The sequence below is a fragment of the Vollenhovia emeryi genome, unplaced genomic scaffold (assembly GCF_000949405.1).
Source record: "Vollenhovia emeryi isolate VEMERY1.0 unplaced genomic scaffold, V.emery_V1.0 DF939174.1, whole genome shotgun sequence".
Taxonomy (NCBI): domain Eukaryota; kingdom Metazoa; phylum Arthropoda; class Insecta; order Hymenoptera; family Formicidae; genus Vollenhovia; species Vollenhovia emeryi.
In genome coordinates this window covers 580,027-595,432 of record NW_011967192.1, presented here as the reverse complement: position 1 = coordinate 595,432, position 15,406 = coordinate 580,027, and the positions used below count along the sequence as shown (strand labels likewise).

The following is a 15,406-nucleotide window of genomic DNA, read 5'->3' as shown; positions in this document are numbered from 1 at the left end:
CTCTCTCTCTCTCTCTCTCTCTCTCTCTCTCTCTCTCTCTCTCTCTCTCTCTCTCTCTCTCTCTCTCTCTCTCTCTCTCTCTCTCTCTCTTTCTCTCTCTAATGTAGAGAGCTGGCAACGCTCAGTCCATTCTATACGTCGATGATTTTAACGCGTTAACACACGAGGATATGAGTTTTTGGATTTACGTTTTAGAAAAAGTGGCAGCTACTCATGGGAAGTCGATCCCTTGATCGTTCTGGATCATCTGCACTTATGCGTGGCTCTTATACGTCGATAATCTCCCCCCTCAAGGAACATTACGCAATTCAAATATTATTCAAAGGCTAAAAGCCCAGGGCTGGCGTGCACGATGGTATGACGTAAGGAAAGGTGATGGTAAACACGGGAGAATACAAGATGCTTGTGTATTATGTTACAGAGAGGATAGAGATATACGGGCGCGCGCGGTCGCTTTTCGTAATTCACAGAATTTTCCGGATTTAGGACGAGACGCTTTTATCTGAGACGCGTATATGAGACGAAAGTAATCTGTGAAATGGAAATAGCTGTAATTTTTTTAAACCGTAGCGACTTTTTTTACAGACGCAATGATGTACCAATATTTAGGATCCAGCTGTATTTGATTTGTACATATGTAATGTCCGGATTATCCGCATCAACGCCACCCAAGTTCCTAAACAAATACGCGCGTCGTGTGATAATTCAGTCATCCTTGGTTTAAAAGACAACGATGTTTTCCCGGCTTATATCGAAAGGATTTTTCGCAGCTGTAATCACACAACTCCACGTTACTGCTGTGTTTAAACTGCGCCTGACATTATAAATTATTTTCCATGTAATGAAAATCCGTTTACTCGAAAACTCTATCCCGCGATTTGTGCTGCGCGATTAAACTCGCGTGATTACGTAAGATTCGGGCAGTAATAATGTAATCACGAGCGTTGCAAAACTGAGAGCGCACCCACATGTCTTGTAGAAGATAATTAAAAGTCCCTCTTTTATACCCGGCGTTATTAGGAACTCCCTCTTCGTGTGTCAACCCTTTCCTCTTCCCCGTTTTATCGATATTATATTTATTCACGGAGCAAATTTATTCGCGAGGCTTCGCGGCATTAAAAATTACGACTATTAATTTCTACATGCAATATAGCGTTGAGCTTAGGGTAAAGGAGGCCGCTGACGTAAGAATATTCGATGCGTGCTCGCGATATAATTTCTGCGTAACATGCACGAGCGTAACTTGTCGATAACGCTTTGTGGTAACGGAAATTCAATCTCCATTTGCATATCGTTTTTATTTTCAAAATATATAAGTCCACGTCGAATCCTCTCTCCATTTTTACCGAACATTATTTATTTATTAAAGATATACGCCTCTCTTTGTTTTATTTCTACTTTTCTGCATGCGTATATCGCGTTTATATGTAATTCACGAAAATTTGAAGATTCTTCCTCTACGTATGGCTATAACGGTTTCGTTGCCAAAGAAGATTCGTATAGAAAATCAACGGCACCGTAGTCGGTCCTCCGTTAAAGTGCTAAATTGATGAATGAGTCGCGGAAACGAGAAACATTTCATTGTATCTGGCACCGGCACGCCTAATAGAACTTGTCCAAGTTTATTATTCGGCTTGGAAAAGCGTAAGCTTAATGGCCGCAAGCTAAATTCAGGACCTCAGGTATAAGTGACTGATCTTTTTCGGTTATATATTAGAAAATTCGCGAAAGTCATTTCATGAATATTATAAATATTTTTTATATACGACGCGTGATCTTGGCGGATGCCTAAGAAGGAAGGTCCGAAGATTGCCCGAGAGGAGATCAAACAAAAATGTATTATAAAAATATCGAAGGGCCAAGCTGGAGACATTGAAGGAAAATGTACATAATAGGGAAGACGTGACTTTAAGGCGGTGCCTTGACAGTTTTGTCCACCCCCTGCCATTAAGTAAATTGACTGCTACATACCGTAGTCTAAATAACAATCTAATTTTCATAATGTATCCTCATCCTTCTGTCGAAGCGCGTCACTTTTGCCCCTCAATATTTTAATTGCATTATCCTCCGTGCCAAAAATTTGTTCGCGCTGTAAGATAATATACCAATTGAATATTACTAATCGACACTGAAACGTCGGTAGGGCGGAAAAATCAAAAATTTCGCGTAACGTCGTGGCGGATGTTTGCTCTACAGCTGATGCAATTTGATCCAGATTTAGGGCGCTCAACCCTACCGTTCTCTCAGCTTTGCACAGGTCATCTCCCTAAAACTGCTCCCCGGGTAGTGACCAGCTGTTATGGCCAGCGAACGACTGTCACTTAAAGGATTTGACTTGATCTTGATTCGACACATATTACGTCCGCGTCTGTCGCGTTTTCTATTATACTTGGAAAGCCACGTCTAAATTAGAGATTGAACGCTCGCTTTCGCTCAATGAGAATACTGCGTTTGCTGTCGTATTTGACACTCATAAATCGCCCTACCGAAAATTCGGTATCTCACTGTTAGTTGCTAAAAATTTGCAAACACAAGCATCTTCGGGTAAACAAATGAGAGCGCCTTCAGGTCCGAGCAAGATGTTGGTAGCCCAATAATTGTAATCTAAAATGTGAATTTATATACCGTTTTCCCAAGGGGGTAACCACTTGATGTAATCGTGGGAAAGTGTCGCCGAAATCATTATGAAATCCTTTTACGAAATCCCCGTGTGATCGTTTCGTCTTAATTTTCAAGTTTCTTCACGTGCTAGACATTAAACATTAAATGTGAACATTTTCTCAGCTTGTTTTCATTTTCCAAAAAAATTTACTTCTTTTAGTGAATATCCAAATATAATATCATAGTTCACACCTCGCGTATTCTTTTCACAATAAGACTGAAGTAGTTGCTGTTAGAACAACAGCGAGTTGAAACGTTGATACACCTTTGCGCGCAAATTTGGAACAGTAAACAGTAAATGCAAGTACAAAATTACTTTTCGTTAAGACCACGATTAGACTAGTGAGAAAAGTGGGAAGCAAGGAAACACGTGACCGAATACTACAATCTTAACTGAAATTATCTCTACAAGCAAAATACTTGGTAAAATAAGAAAAATATATTTTGACGAAATCTAACAGCTCTTTGAGGTTTAACAACGTTACATATTTGTAAACGTGCATATAAGAAAATAATTTGCAATTAGATGAGATTGTTTGTAATGAAATGAAATCGTGTAATCGGTGGGACAACATTTTAGCTAGTGGCAACCTTGCGTTTTCCACCTTGTCCTGCGCGCCGGTTTCTTCTCGGACGTAACACAGTTTCATTTAGATGGAATCATTGTCGTCAGCAAATTCACGAATTAAATTGATAAACGATTTCTAATTCTTTTCAAAATGCTATATTTAACATTCGATACCTGTACTGTTCAATGCTAAATATAGCAGTTCTCGTTTTCGAATGCTGTCATGATAGGTGGCATTCGGAAATCAACATATTAGACATAGTAAAATATGTGCTAAGTACAATTACTAGTGAAATGTATGGTAACATTTCGAAAAACTCGTACAATTCTTTGATATGCCATGTTGTCCCACGATTACATAATTTTCTGGATAAATTTTAAAAGAATATTCTCTCCGTGTACGTACATAATTACAATTATATATTATAATTAAAAAATTCCATAAACTTAGGCTCTCAAGCTTTAAAACTAGTGAAGGGTATGGAAAACCAATGCAAGCCGTACGCAGATATAAAAATTCAAAATTTACAAACGTTTCGATCCGCTTCGAATCATCTTCAGTGTACATAAAAACATGTAAAAGTAAAAAGATTACATAGATTTGACGAAGCAGAATCATTTGAATTTTGTTGTAACTACTTAGCGTAGACATTCCATTTATAGCAAAGCAACGAATTTGTTTCAGCGACGAAGGCAAATCCGAATGTAATAGAGTTCGGTGGCAGCGCAGCCGCGGGATCGAGCTCCTCCGTGTACGGAAGCACCGCCAGCGGAACAGTGAGCTGCATCGCCGGATCACTGGCCGGTATCGCCGGCAGTTTCAACAATACAGGCCGCACGAACTTCACGAATAAACAGCTCACCGAGCTGGAGAAGGAGTTTCACTTCAACAAGTACCTGACGCGAGCGAGGCGCATCGAGATCGCCTCCGCGCTCCAGCTTAACGAGACCCAGGTGAAGATCTGGTTCCAGAACAGGCGGATGAAGCAGAAGAAGCGTATGAAGGAGGGCCTGATACCGGCGGACAGCACGAACGTGACGCCACTGAGCGGTGCCAGGAGCAGCAGCAATTCCCCGACGGGCTCGTCCAGCCACGAGATCGGCGGCCTCGGCTTGTCCAGCTTCCCCAGCGACAACAGTAGGGAATCACCCCCATCTTCCAAGGATTGACGCGACTTTTGCTGCAGTAACGAACGCCACTACGGTCTATGATTCGATGACTGCTAGAGCTCGGCGGTTATTCGGAGCCGGAAGTTCAATAAGAATCATGACAATTACTGCAGCCACGAGTCATTTTCCAATTCGCCATTTCAGGCTGCATCGCGAAAATACGTAATACGGCGAGGGAGTTAAGACAAGTAATGTCATTCTGTATCCTGAAAGTAGAGGTATGTGATATATGTATATACGGGACGCATCTATCTTCCCGTTTCTAAATTATATAAAATACGACATTGATTGTGCTCTAATTCCACCATATTGTACGAGTCGTCCGAATTCAGAAGTGACACGGGGAAGGTTACGCCCGCGGAAAAAGATATTGATACAGTTTCGTATTACAACACAATGCTGCATTCCGAGATGTCTTTTCGCGCCGACTCTCACTCTCTTTATTTAGTCTATTAAAGATTGTACATTCATTTTGAGTATATTATTTATTTCGCGTATGTACGTTTATCTTACAATTAGTTCCCAAAGCGCCTTGTAAAATTGTGTAAGTTCAAATCTTATCTTTCCGCAATCTATACATTCTCTTCAAGGTTACCATGTACCTCAGTTTTTATAACGACATTTATAGATATACATATGTAAATGCTGATAATCGCGCGAATCGTTAATATTTTTAGTTGCGTTCCCTTAAAAACTTTTTCCGAGTATCACTCCGTTTACGTTAACAAAACGATTACATTCTAAATTCCAGGGTTGGGAAAGTTACTTTATGAAAGTATCTAGTTACAGTTACAGTTACAATTAAGTTACCAATTCTGAAAAGTAACGCATTACAGTTACAGTTACTCAAAAAGTAACGAATCGTTACTTTGCAGTTACTTTCTTGCAATGAAAATAAAAATATCAAAGCTGCATTTGAACTGTACAGCGTCGATAAAGGCGTTTATGCGCAAAGGCAAGGCCTAATGCGAGGTTTAAAATATACAGGGTGTTCTAGGAGGAAAGGTAAATATTCTGGCAGGTGATAGTATCGGTCATTTTAAGCAAAAATGTTGATATGAATATCCCATTCCCCACTGTTTCCGAGATAGAGCTACTTAAATGTCTCATTTACTTTTTTTCTGTACACTTCACCCTTTATCCAACCTCATAAACGTCTGCGGGAATTTACTCTCATACATGTCTGTTGACTGTTGTTCAAATCTTCAAAATGCCTCGCATATTCTCTCATAAATGTCGAATATGCAGATATGCTGTATGTTTACGGTTTCTGTGATGGCAGAGCTACTGCCGCTGTTGAAGAATACACTTTCCTACATGCAGAATTCCGAATCGTAAAGTGTTTTCCAAGGTTTTCAATATATTGCGTGAAAGTAGATCGCTTCCCAGTGTTCATGTTTTATCTGAACGAGGACGTCAACAAAATGTGCTCTACCTCGGAAACAGTGGGGATGGGGTGGGACATACTCAGATAGCACAATTACGTTCTAAAAATGTTCTAGGAATATTTTTTGAGAACTTTGAAATATTCTTAAAAGGTACGTATAAGGTATAAAAAACGTTCTAGAAATATTCGTTGCATATTCATTTGAGACCGTTTTCGTAATTCTGGGAAACACCATAAAATATCCCACCAAATCATCATAGAACACTCTCGCAATATTCTGAGAAGATTTTATGAAGATTTGGTATATACAGGGTGTCACCTAATTTACGCCCACGATTCACACAGCATTACCCCTCGTGAAAAACCGAATCAAAAAGTCCCGAGCCATTTTTTCGAAATATACTTCATAAAGTAATTATTATTAATTAAAGATTAACCAGTCTAGCAGAATATTCCTAAAAAATTCAAAATAGTTAACAAAATTTTGAATGTTTCGGGAATGTTCTATGAATGTTCAGTAGGAATATTCTCGAGAAAGAATATTGGTTTATACATAGAATATCCGTATAACATTGTGTGCTATCTGGGTGTATTCGTATGAACATTTTTTTTGCTTTACATGACCGATAATGTCACCTCCCAGAATATTGACCTTTCCTCCTGGAATACCCTGTATATGCATAAAGTAACTATTAAATTTGTTACTAGTTATCGGAATAATGTAACCGAGTTACATTACAGTGCGAGAAAGTAACGATGTTAAGTTAGAATTACCAAAAAAGAAGTAACTGTAGCTTCGTTACAAGTAACGAGTTACTTCCCAACCCTGTTAAATTCAAACAATTCTCAAACGTCTATTTCATTGATAATGTGGTCAATATATAATATGCTTCATTTTCTATATTATCTTCTGGACTATACGACATTTCAATTCACTGTACAATTGTAAATGAATTCCTAACTCAGCTATGCAAAATGAATAAAATAATATTAATAACTATCAACATGTCACGTTTCCATGTTAAAGGTAAGATGATAGCAATTGAATTTTGTCATCCGCTTATTTCTTAACCCTTCCAGTACTCTGTAATAGATAAATTGCGTTGTTTAATGACTTCCTCAAAAGAAAAACCATTTTATAGTTTACTTCTTTTATCAGCTTGAAGTATATATTGTTATATAAGAAGAGCAATTTACATGATACTATATACAATTAATTGAATAATGTAACTGTACAAATATACGTACGTTTGAATTGCTGAAATAGATATCTCCCATGTCTTCATTTTGAAACTTAACTAAAAATTAAAACTAACGAAAAACTATTTCAACACGTCTGTATTCAAATCGATACTGGAAGAGTTAATTTTATCTTACTATGAAATAATTAAGATAATCGTAAAGATTACGAAACGACCTAAATGTCAAAATGTATGTAAAATATCGCTGTGGAAATTATAATAAAAGGCGTATTGCATCAATTTAATTTTTAACTTAAAAGAAAGTTTTATGACGAAACGATTTATAATTGATTATTCCATTGATTATTTAAGCCACAGTCAATCCTAAAGCGCGCGCGCGCGCGCCAAATTGGTCTAATTTCTATATAATATTTATCATAACGCATGGTTTAGCAATAGTAGACAGAAATATCCCTGATAATTACACAATTCTACGCGTAATTGTCCAACGGTGATGATTTAATGACTGTAGATCTAATTTTCGCCCAACAGCGTTCATGTATTTATATGTAAATAATATTTTACGCAAATTATGGGCCAATAAAATTAATCACCATATGAATCCCCATATAAACTGAATTTTAGGATTAATATCCAGAACGAGCTGTTAACAAATTTTCATTTCAGACTTTTTATCGGCAAGAATTCAAGTAAAAATAACAGCTAACATGATTGCGAATGAATTATCAAGTCGGTTGAAGGTTCGCACGTTTAACGTATACAAATTAGCATAATCGTACATATTTATGTGAGTTACATGGTGGTCCATTTGAATGCTCCGTACCTATAAAGACATTCCTACTACGATAAAAATGTCATTAGTCTATGATACCATGTAGACTTCTGTAGAAAGAATAAAATATTATTGTATTAAAAAAATTATACTTAAGGCCACGTCCATTTAAATATATCCCTCTACGATATATTAAAATTTATTTTTTCCTTTGCGAAACCTTCTGAAAATACTTACATTTCTTATTATTTGCATTGTCATCTGCAAATCCCTTGGGAAAATTTGCTTTAAATAAAATTAAAGTTCTTAAAAGTAATCTTTCACAAATCTAAGAGTTTACTTAAAGAAATTCAAAGTTTACTTAAAAAAATTTAGAGTAATTTTGGACTAATTTTTAGATAACCAAGCCTGTCGAAATTTCCGCTAGAGGACCACGCGGCATAGCACTTTCTCGTAAGAAGAAAACCGCGTGCGGTATTATAAATTATCACATATTTTCACAATTCTTAAAGTTTTCTTTAAAAATTTTTAAGTAAGTTTTGAGTTTACCTTAAATAAAAGTTAAAGTGTCCAAATTTACTTTTTTAATATTTCTTATTTTTCTAAAATTTTGAGGTTTCCAAAGTATATTTTTCTAAGGGATTTAATACAAGAGATTTCATTTCTACATATATCGTCTGATATTTAAAAAAATGACTATGAGAATTATATTACCGACCTGCTACTTCCACCTTTCTCTCGTCTCATGTTGGATGTTGCCAAGACTTACTTCAGATGGCGCCTACTTACAGTCCAAACTAGAATCACTCGATCTGTAGAGTAAAATCGGACATTTTCCATGCGTTCTGCTAAAGCTCCGATTTCAGCTACGTTATAAAATGTATTATTATTAATTACAACGTAATTACGTTGTAACAAACTTGTTGAATAACGTTTTGGCTTAGAAGCAACATTATCACAAAACTATATAATAAAATACATGCAATTATTTACACAATGCAGTTTAAATTGGACATAAAAATGAGCGATTTGGCAAAATAATTTACAGGAGTAGAAGCACAAGTCGCATATGTCAGGCTGGATTCACATCTTGGCAGAAAAGCAGAAAGCAAAAATCCAATTCAGTGAACGCATCGATAGGAGCAACCTCGAGAAACGCTTCTAATTGGTGGATCTAAAAACATCTACCAATCAGATGCGAGGGTTTGCCGAACGGCTACGAAACTTGTGTTTTCTGAACGCAATGACATTTGAATACTCTGCAAATACAGTGACTCTAGTTCGCTCCGAAAAGTGGATAGTTGTTATTACATACAATCGTCGTGTCAAACAGTACCGACTCTAGCAACGCGGTTAAAATTTGAAGAGTCCGCAAAGAAATCTATAACAATGAGTAAAGAAGCACGAATCTCTGCGCAGGAAATGACGCAATATCGCGAGAGGTTAATGGGCCAAAAGGAATTTCTAACTGACATACTATCTAAGATTGACAAACAAATACTTGCTTTACAGGTCTGTAATTAAGCAATTTTAACGCGAAACAACAAGGATATTCGAGTCATTTAATTTCGTGCAAAATATTTCAATTGATCTCGTAGGTCGAACGATTGCATTTGAGGAACACTCTACTCGGAGCGGAATATCCAGGACGAGAAATACTGCCTGATGCATCGACGAAAGACAAACTTATGAAAATTGAGCCAGTAGACGATGCGCCGGATCTGACGAAACAGTTGGATTTGTCTGTAGCACCTCTTGTAAATAACTCGGAGGAATCTGAAGACGACGAACCAATGTGATTTCATATTCCCTAAATAAGAAAATAATGATCAGAGATTTAGATTTGTTACCGATTACGCTGTATTAATATATACTATAAAAGAGAGCTAAATATGAGAGTTTACAATTTTATAAAAATCTAGAAAATATTTTGTAGTAAAGTGCACTGCGATATATCACATGTATGGATTTATTTTTATTCATATATTTTATATCTATTTACAGGACACATTACACAAAGTATTGTGTTGCGTTCTAATTAGGAGGTTTAAAGGAATAGAACAATAAGTAAGAAAACAACTAAAATATTATTTGATCTTAGGTCTAGGGCTTGCTGCGTGTAAATTTAACATTGGCAAAAGGCGAGACGTTCAAGCGATACTCGGATGCCAGGCACCGTCGAGTATCGTCACTTGGACATTTCGTTCTAACTTGAAATAAATCTAAAGGATTTGGTTGAACATTATGACGGGTAGCCTTGCGGCGGTGGGCCAAGTTGCGACGGGTCGTCAACCAGCGTCGGTGGTTTGAATTGTTCGGCGGAGAGGCGGGTGAAGCCAATTCCTATGCCTTCTATCAGCGCCAAGAGCACCCCGCCAATTATTGCACTGCCTACCATCGCCGGTAGACCGTTTCTCGCCGCTAAAATCCCGCCAGTCACCGCGCCACTGATGATAGAGTTATAAGGATCTTCCTTGCCCCCTCTGAAGTGCACTAAAGTGCAATCAATTGTGGAAAACATGCCGCCCCATACGGCAAAATTTCCCGCGATGATGGGCGCCCGTTGCCTAATCGCCACTACACTGCCCGTGAAACGCTGCCTCCAGCCACTCGGTGCGTTACGGAAGCCCTTGATGCTTTGAAAGATCGCTCCGCCTATGACGCCCATTGTAAAAGCACCACCGCAATCGTCGACTATCCGCCAGGGACATGGTTCTCTTGCGTATTCTTCCATATTTTAGATACCTGCGACATGAGTTCAAGTTGCTTGAAAGAATAACTTTTAGATGATAGATATTTATTAATGTGGATAACTTAATGACTTCGTGACGAGGCAAGAATTAATTATTGCGAAAATCTTGCGTTATCGGGGGATTTATCGATTTAGGGCCAGTTTCACGAACATCGGTCAACTGCTAACCGAAGATTAATCGATTCTCTGTCTCTGTTTAAATAATAAGATGGAAAAAGATAGGACGTCCACTGAACCCTAGTTAACAGTTAACCAATGTTTGTGAAACTGACCCTTGGAGTTTATCTAAAGACGCTGCATGGAACATTTCATTGGCTGTGGAGCATCTAAAGATAATCTCAAGACGGTCTTGAATATAAGATTTGACTATGAATACCGGCCTAAGATACAGAAATGACCCCCAGTTCGTTACATTACTTAATAATTATTTAAACGTTCTATTAATCCCAAGATTTATTTAAAAAAAAAAAGAGTTAAACTCGCTCTCTCAGGTGTTCAAGCCCATACAGCACAAACTTCCAAGGGACGTCCTCAGAACATCTATAGGACGTCCTTAGGACGTAGAATGTCCTATACACGTTTCGCGTTATGCAAGACTGTAAATTTACATAAATCCTGCCGCGGCCCGGTTTTTCATTTTCTGGTTAGCTGTTAATCAGAGATTAGTCGACTCTCCATCCTTTTCTATATTGTTATCTAAGAAGGGACAGGCAATCGACTAACCTCCGGTTAACATTTAATCGGAGAATAAAAAATCGGACCTGAAAAACCATTACGAAAGTTACCACGAGAATTGCGCGGTAAGTGAGGTTAGAACGGGGCCCCGTCGTTTTAAAGCGAGGGCGTGCGTAACATCCTCGGATATTTCGTTACGCGTCGAAAGCAGGCCGGTTCCTTAAGAATAAAATAAGTTGTCCGAACATTTACCGTATAATCCGTCCGATAAGAGTATTTAGTTGAGGTGCAAGAGCCCTCAGCACACGACACTTCGTCCACCGAGTACGCGAAAGGCCAGACAACACGCTATTTCAGACGAACGTGGCTGGAGCAGTGGCGTACCTACTGCAGCACCGACAGATTCCCCCTTCGGTCAATTGAATTCATTCTGAAATCACCGTCGTTATGTCGTCATGCATGAAAATGAATTAGGATGACAACATTTCGATATAGACGATGACAAAATATTATTTTTGTGAATAAATTCACGTTATTTCAGTGAAACTTTGGTCGCCCGGAAATAAATGATGAATATTATCGACTGTTGATATAAAATTTTCGACCGTCGACATAAATACAAAAATATAATTTTAATTTATATAACAATTTATATTAAATTGTTGTGGCGATCGTGGCGCAGAGGATCGTGCGCTGGTCTGCTAATCCGAAGACCTGGGTTCAAAACCAAACGAAACATTGTTGGTTTTTCGTTCGATCGCCACATAGAGAAGTGGATATAGAGAGAGGTGTTATAAGAGGTTTGGGCACGTTCCTTGAAAAACGCCTTGTAAAAACCCTAAGGGGAATCAATAAAATGTATTTACATTACACGACATGTAGAATATGCTGTCAATTCTGGATTGGGATGCCTCGTCATAACTTCTCGTCTGACAGATTGAGTCTGGTCAGACCAAGTATAATTCTATCTGCAGACAGTCACTACTAAATTTTATATTCAGCAAAAAAATTAAATTATTCACCATTAGTTGTCCAGGCCCTGCAACATTTCGTTACTGAAGCTGGAGAGGTACATCTTTACTAATTGTATATAATGTCAAATATATGTTTATTTAAAACAAATTCATGATGTGCTCTCCATCTTCAGTAACGAAAGACATAAGGTCTGCACAATTAGTTGTAAACAATTTAATTTTTTTATATTAAATTGTCATATAAATTATATTCAAACTACAATTTATGTTCCATAAATTATATTCAACCAAATACCATTAAATTGTTATATAAATTACATAAATTAGGAGAACAAAAAACAAATAACAATTTATATAACATTAAATTGACGATTTATTATATAGACATTTCAGAAATATGTATAACATTGTTTTGTTGTAAATTTGTTTTCTTTCAGTTATCACTTTATGATTAAACAGGAATAAGATTAAATACGTATATATGGCAATTTTTATTTAAAAAGTCGCAAACTTTATAAGAAATATGCGTTTCGATTCGTTTCAAACAATTCCTCTTCAATTCACAAGGCGTTTTGCATTCTACCCGTATCTAGTACCTTCTCACATTTGTTAATTTCTTTTTCAACTTGTGTTAATTACAAATTATTTTACTGCTTCAATTTAAAAATAACTGCAAAGTTTTATGTGTATAACGAAACATAGATGTTAAGAACTTGTTTAAATATCTGTAGTTACGAAAATCAATGCAGCTTTTATACCAAAGTTGAATAATTTTGGATAAAAGTAATGAAAATAATTTGTAAACCATCTCTAAACTATACGTCTTGCAGGTTGAGAATTAAACAATTTCTCAGCAAGGAAAAAGAAAATGGATCTTATTGAATCGCAATTACGTCTATGAAAAGTTAGGGCAATAATAAGTAGATCATAAAATTGAAATTATGTTATAAGAGCTAACCGTTTACATTTTCCCAATCGAGCCAATTTCTATATTGTTTGGTTTTTAATAGCACATTGTCAGCAATATAAATTATTTTTAATTTTTATCAACGTTTACTTTTCACTAACTAGAAATGTTTTAATTACATGCCAACAATTTCTAAATATAATAATTTGTTTCTGAAACGTCACGGTTGTCTAAAAAATTTAGATAATTATTTCTTTAGAGGTAACTTCAAGGGTTAAACATTCGACTCATAATCGCTGCGGATTTCTTCCGTTACAATTTTATTTTGCCAAGCTCGAGAGGTAAACTCACAATTAGTTTTATCGATCACGCGTCAATAATACTTTCCCAGCGAGAAATGACACGTCAATTGATTTCGAAACGATGTGTCAAATCGACATCAACACCGTCAAATTGAAATTCGTCGTTTCGACATCGATCGACGAATCATTTCTCACTGGGGTTACTTAAAATAAACCCTGGATGAAGACTTCGCCGTTGCAATTAAGTGTATTGTTGCAATCAATGTGCTATTTCCAATGTCAATTAGAGGACTGGAAATTCGGTGCTAACAATAAGAGCGACTTTGTCCGGACTTTAATTAACTTAACCAAATTATTGCGATTAGTTTGCCGCTTCGATCGTTTCGATGCATCGATAATCGTTCTTCAATAGATTTTAAACTGCGACTAGTCGTAAAACATGCACGACCGATCGCGGAGTTGAGCTCCAGTCGTTACATTATTCCTCACAATTCTTGTTATTTAAGGTGAATCTCGGGCGAAATCATGGAGCGTTTCATAAAGTGGTTTCGATGATCTTCTATGTCTGAAATCAATCGACATTCGCGTATTTTCGTTATTATTCTCTCGCCGTGGAATAAAAAATCGATTAACTGTCATCGTCAGGTTTGTATATACAGAATCGTTTTATTGCGACGATATCATTTGGCATTTTCAGTATCAAAAATAATATTTGTTATCGCCGTTAGTGATTCTCTTTTTTAGCAGAATAGAATTCTACATATATTGTTGTACAAAACTATTATTTTTGCATCTAAAAACATATCTTCGCGAGAAGTAACACTTTAATCTATTACATTATAGTATAAGGAATATTAAATTCGTATTTCGTACTTCTAAATCCAACACGATCCATGATTATTATTGCCATTTTTACCGACGATCAACTGATATCTTTTAATTATCCTTGACGGTAAACGCAATGGAAATTTGCATGATCGACATGCACTTTGATATTTCGGAGTCAAAATCCGCGTGGATAAATGTAGATTGTCTGTTGGGAGAGAGAAATATTATCATGACATCCACGCATGCCGATAAAGTGTTTTACGATAATTAAAACGCACTGTGTCACAAAATCAGGTCACCGACAATGAAACGACTGCTTCCCATTTGACATGTAAATTTCACAAGCCAAGTTTAGGTTTTGGTTTATTTCTTTATATTACAAATGTACGCTGCACAAATAAAAGAAAACTAATGTGTCATATCTTAATTCTCAGGAAGCTGATTGAGTCACAAGCATCGCTTCAATTGAATTCACGATGTACGAGGAGCAATTTTAGAAATTGACTTTTCTCGAACAGAAACGATAAATTGCGACTTCGAGGGAAATCAAATATAATATATTAAACCATTTTACACAAAAGATATATTTAATTGCCATCAATTGACTTAAGTCCTCTTTAATACCAGGTTGAGAAATTTACTTCTCCTTTATTTCATGAGGACTGCATAGAAAAGAAGTGAAGATTAACAATTTTCACCGATATACAATAATAATTAAGAATAACATAAAAATTTGTGCGACTGTGCCACTTATACCGTGGCTATTGCAAAATGTTACCTTGATACTAGTGTATCGTAATACAGAAGTGGATACTCTTTAAGTTGGCCTAGTTTCTAAGAGAGGGTTGTATTATGCATTATCGTGTTGTGTGTATTATGTGTTGTTTCTTTACTATATCCATTTATAGATAGATTACATCAGTGTATTATGACCTTATAATTAATGCATCTACATTATGACGTCGTAACTGTTGCATCTCGCATCATCGATTTTCCAAAGAGCAAAAAGCCTAACAAGATGTGTGTCAATGAAAAATTGTTCAGCGTATGCGATCGGAAAATATACACCGTATATGTAGAGGGAAGTCCCGTATTATTAGACAGGCTCCTAATACGAGATAGCGGGGTTCCTGCTAAATTAATGGGCATCATCTGTTGATTCCACCATGAATTTTTTGCCCTTGGAGTAAGGTCTGTCTAGTCGAAAA

At 36.7% G+C, this 15,406-nt stretch overlaps 3 protein-coding genes across 4 annotated transcripts in view; 2 read left to right on the top strand and 1 right to left on the bottom strand.

Moving 5' to 3' along the window:
* LOC105563576 (homeobox protein Hox-A1-like) overlaps positions 1 to 5,199 on the top strand; it is a 16,592-nt gene extending 11,393 nt beyond the window's left edge. For both annotated transcript variants that reach the window (XM_012015273.1, XM_012015272.1), the window contains one exon: positions 3,915 to 5,199. In XM_012015273.1, coding sequence (XP_011870663.1) covers positions 3,915 to 4,399 — 485 coding nt within the window. In that variant the 3' untranslated portion in view covers positions 4,400 to 5,199. The remainder of the gene's footprint in view (positions 1 to 3,914) is intronic.
* Positions 5,200 to 8,993: 3,794 nt separating this feature from the next.
* LOC105563574 lies at positions 8,994 to 9,718 on the top strand. Its single transcript, XM_012015270.1, has 2 exons — positions 8,994 to 9,272; positions 9,359 to 9,718. The coding sequence occupies exons 1-2, from the start codon at positions 9,150 to 9,152 to the stop codon at positions 9,557 to 9,559; spliced, it is 324 nt and encodes a 107-aa protein (XP_011870660.1). The 5' UTR covers positions 8,994 to 9,149; the 3' UTR covers positions 9,560 to 9,718.
* On the bottom strand, positions 9,716 to 11,578 carry LOC105563575 (mitochondrial import inner membrane translocase subunit Tim17-B-like). The gene is made up of 2 exons (XM_012015271.1): positions 11,440 to 11,578; positions 9,716 to 10,505 (listed from the first exon to the last, which is right to left on the bottom strand). Exon 2 carries the CDS (start codon positions 10,492 to 10,494, stop codon positions 10,003 to 10,005), a length of 492 nt encoding a protein of 163 aa, XP_011870661.1. The 5' UTR covers positions 10,495 to 10,505; positions 11,440 to 11,578; the 3' UTR covers positions 9,716 to 10,002.
* Between the last annotated feature and the right edge of the window lie 3,828 nt (positions 11,579 to 15,406).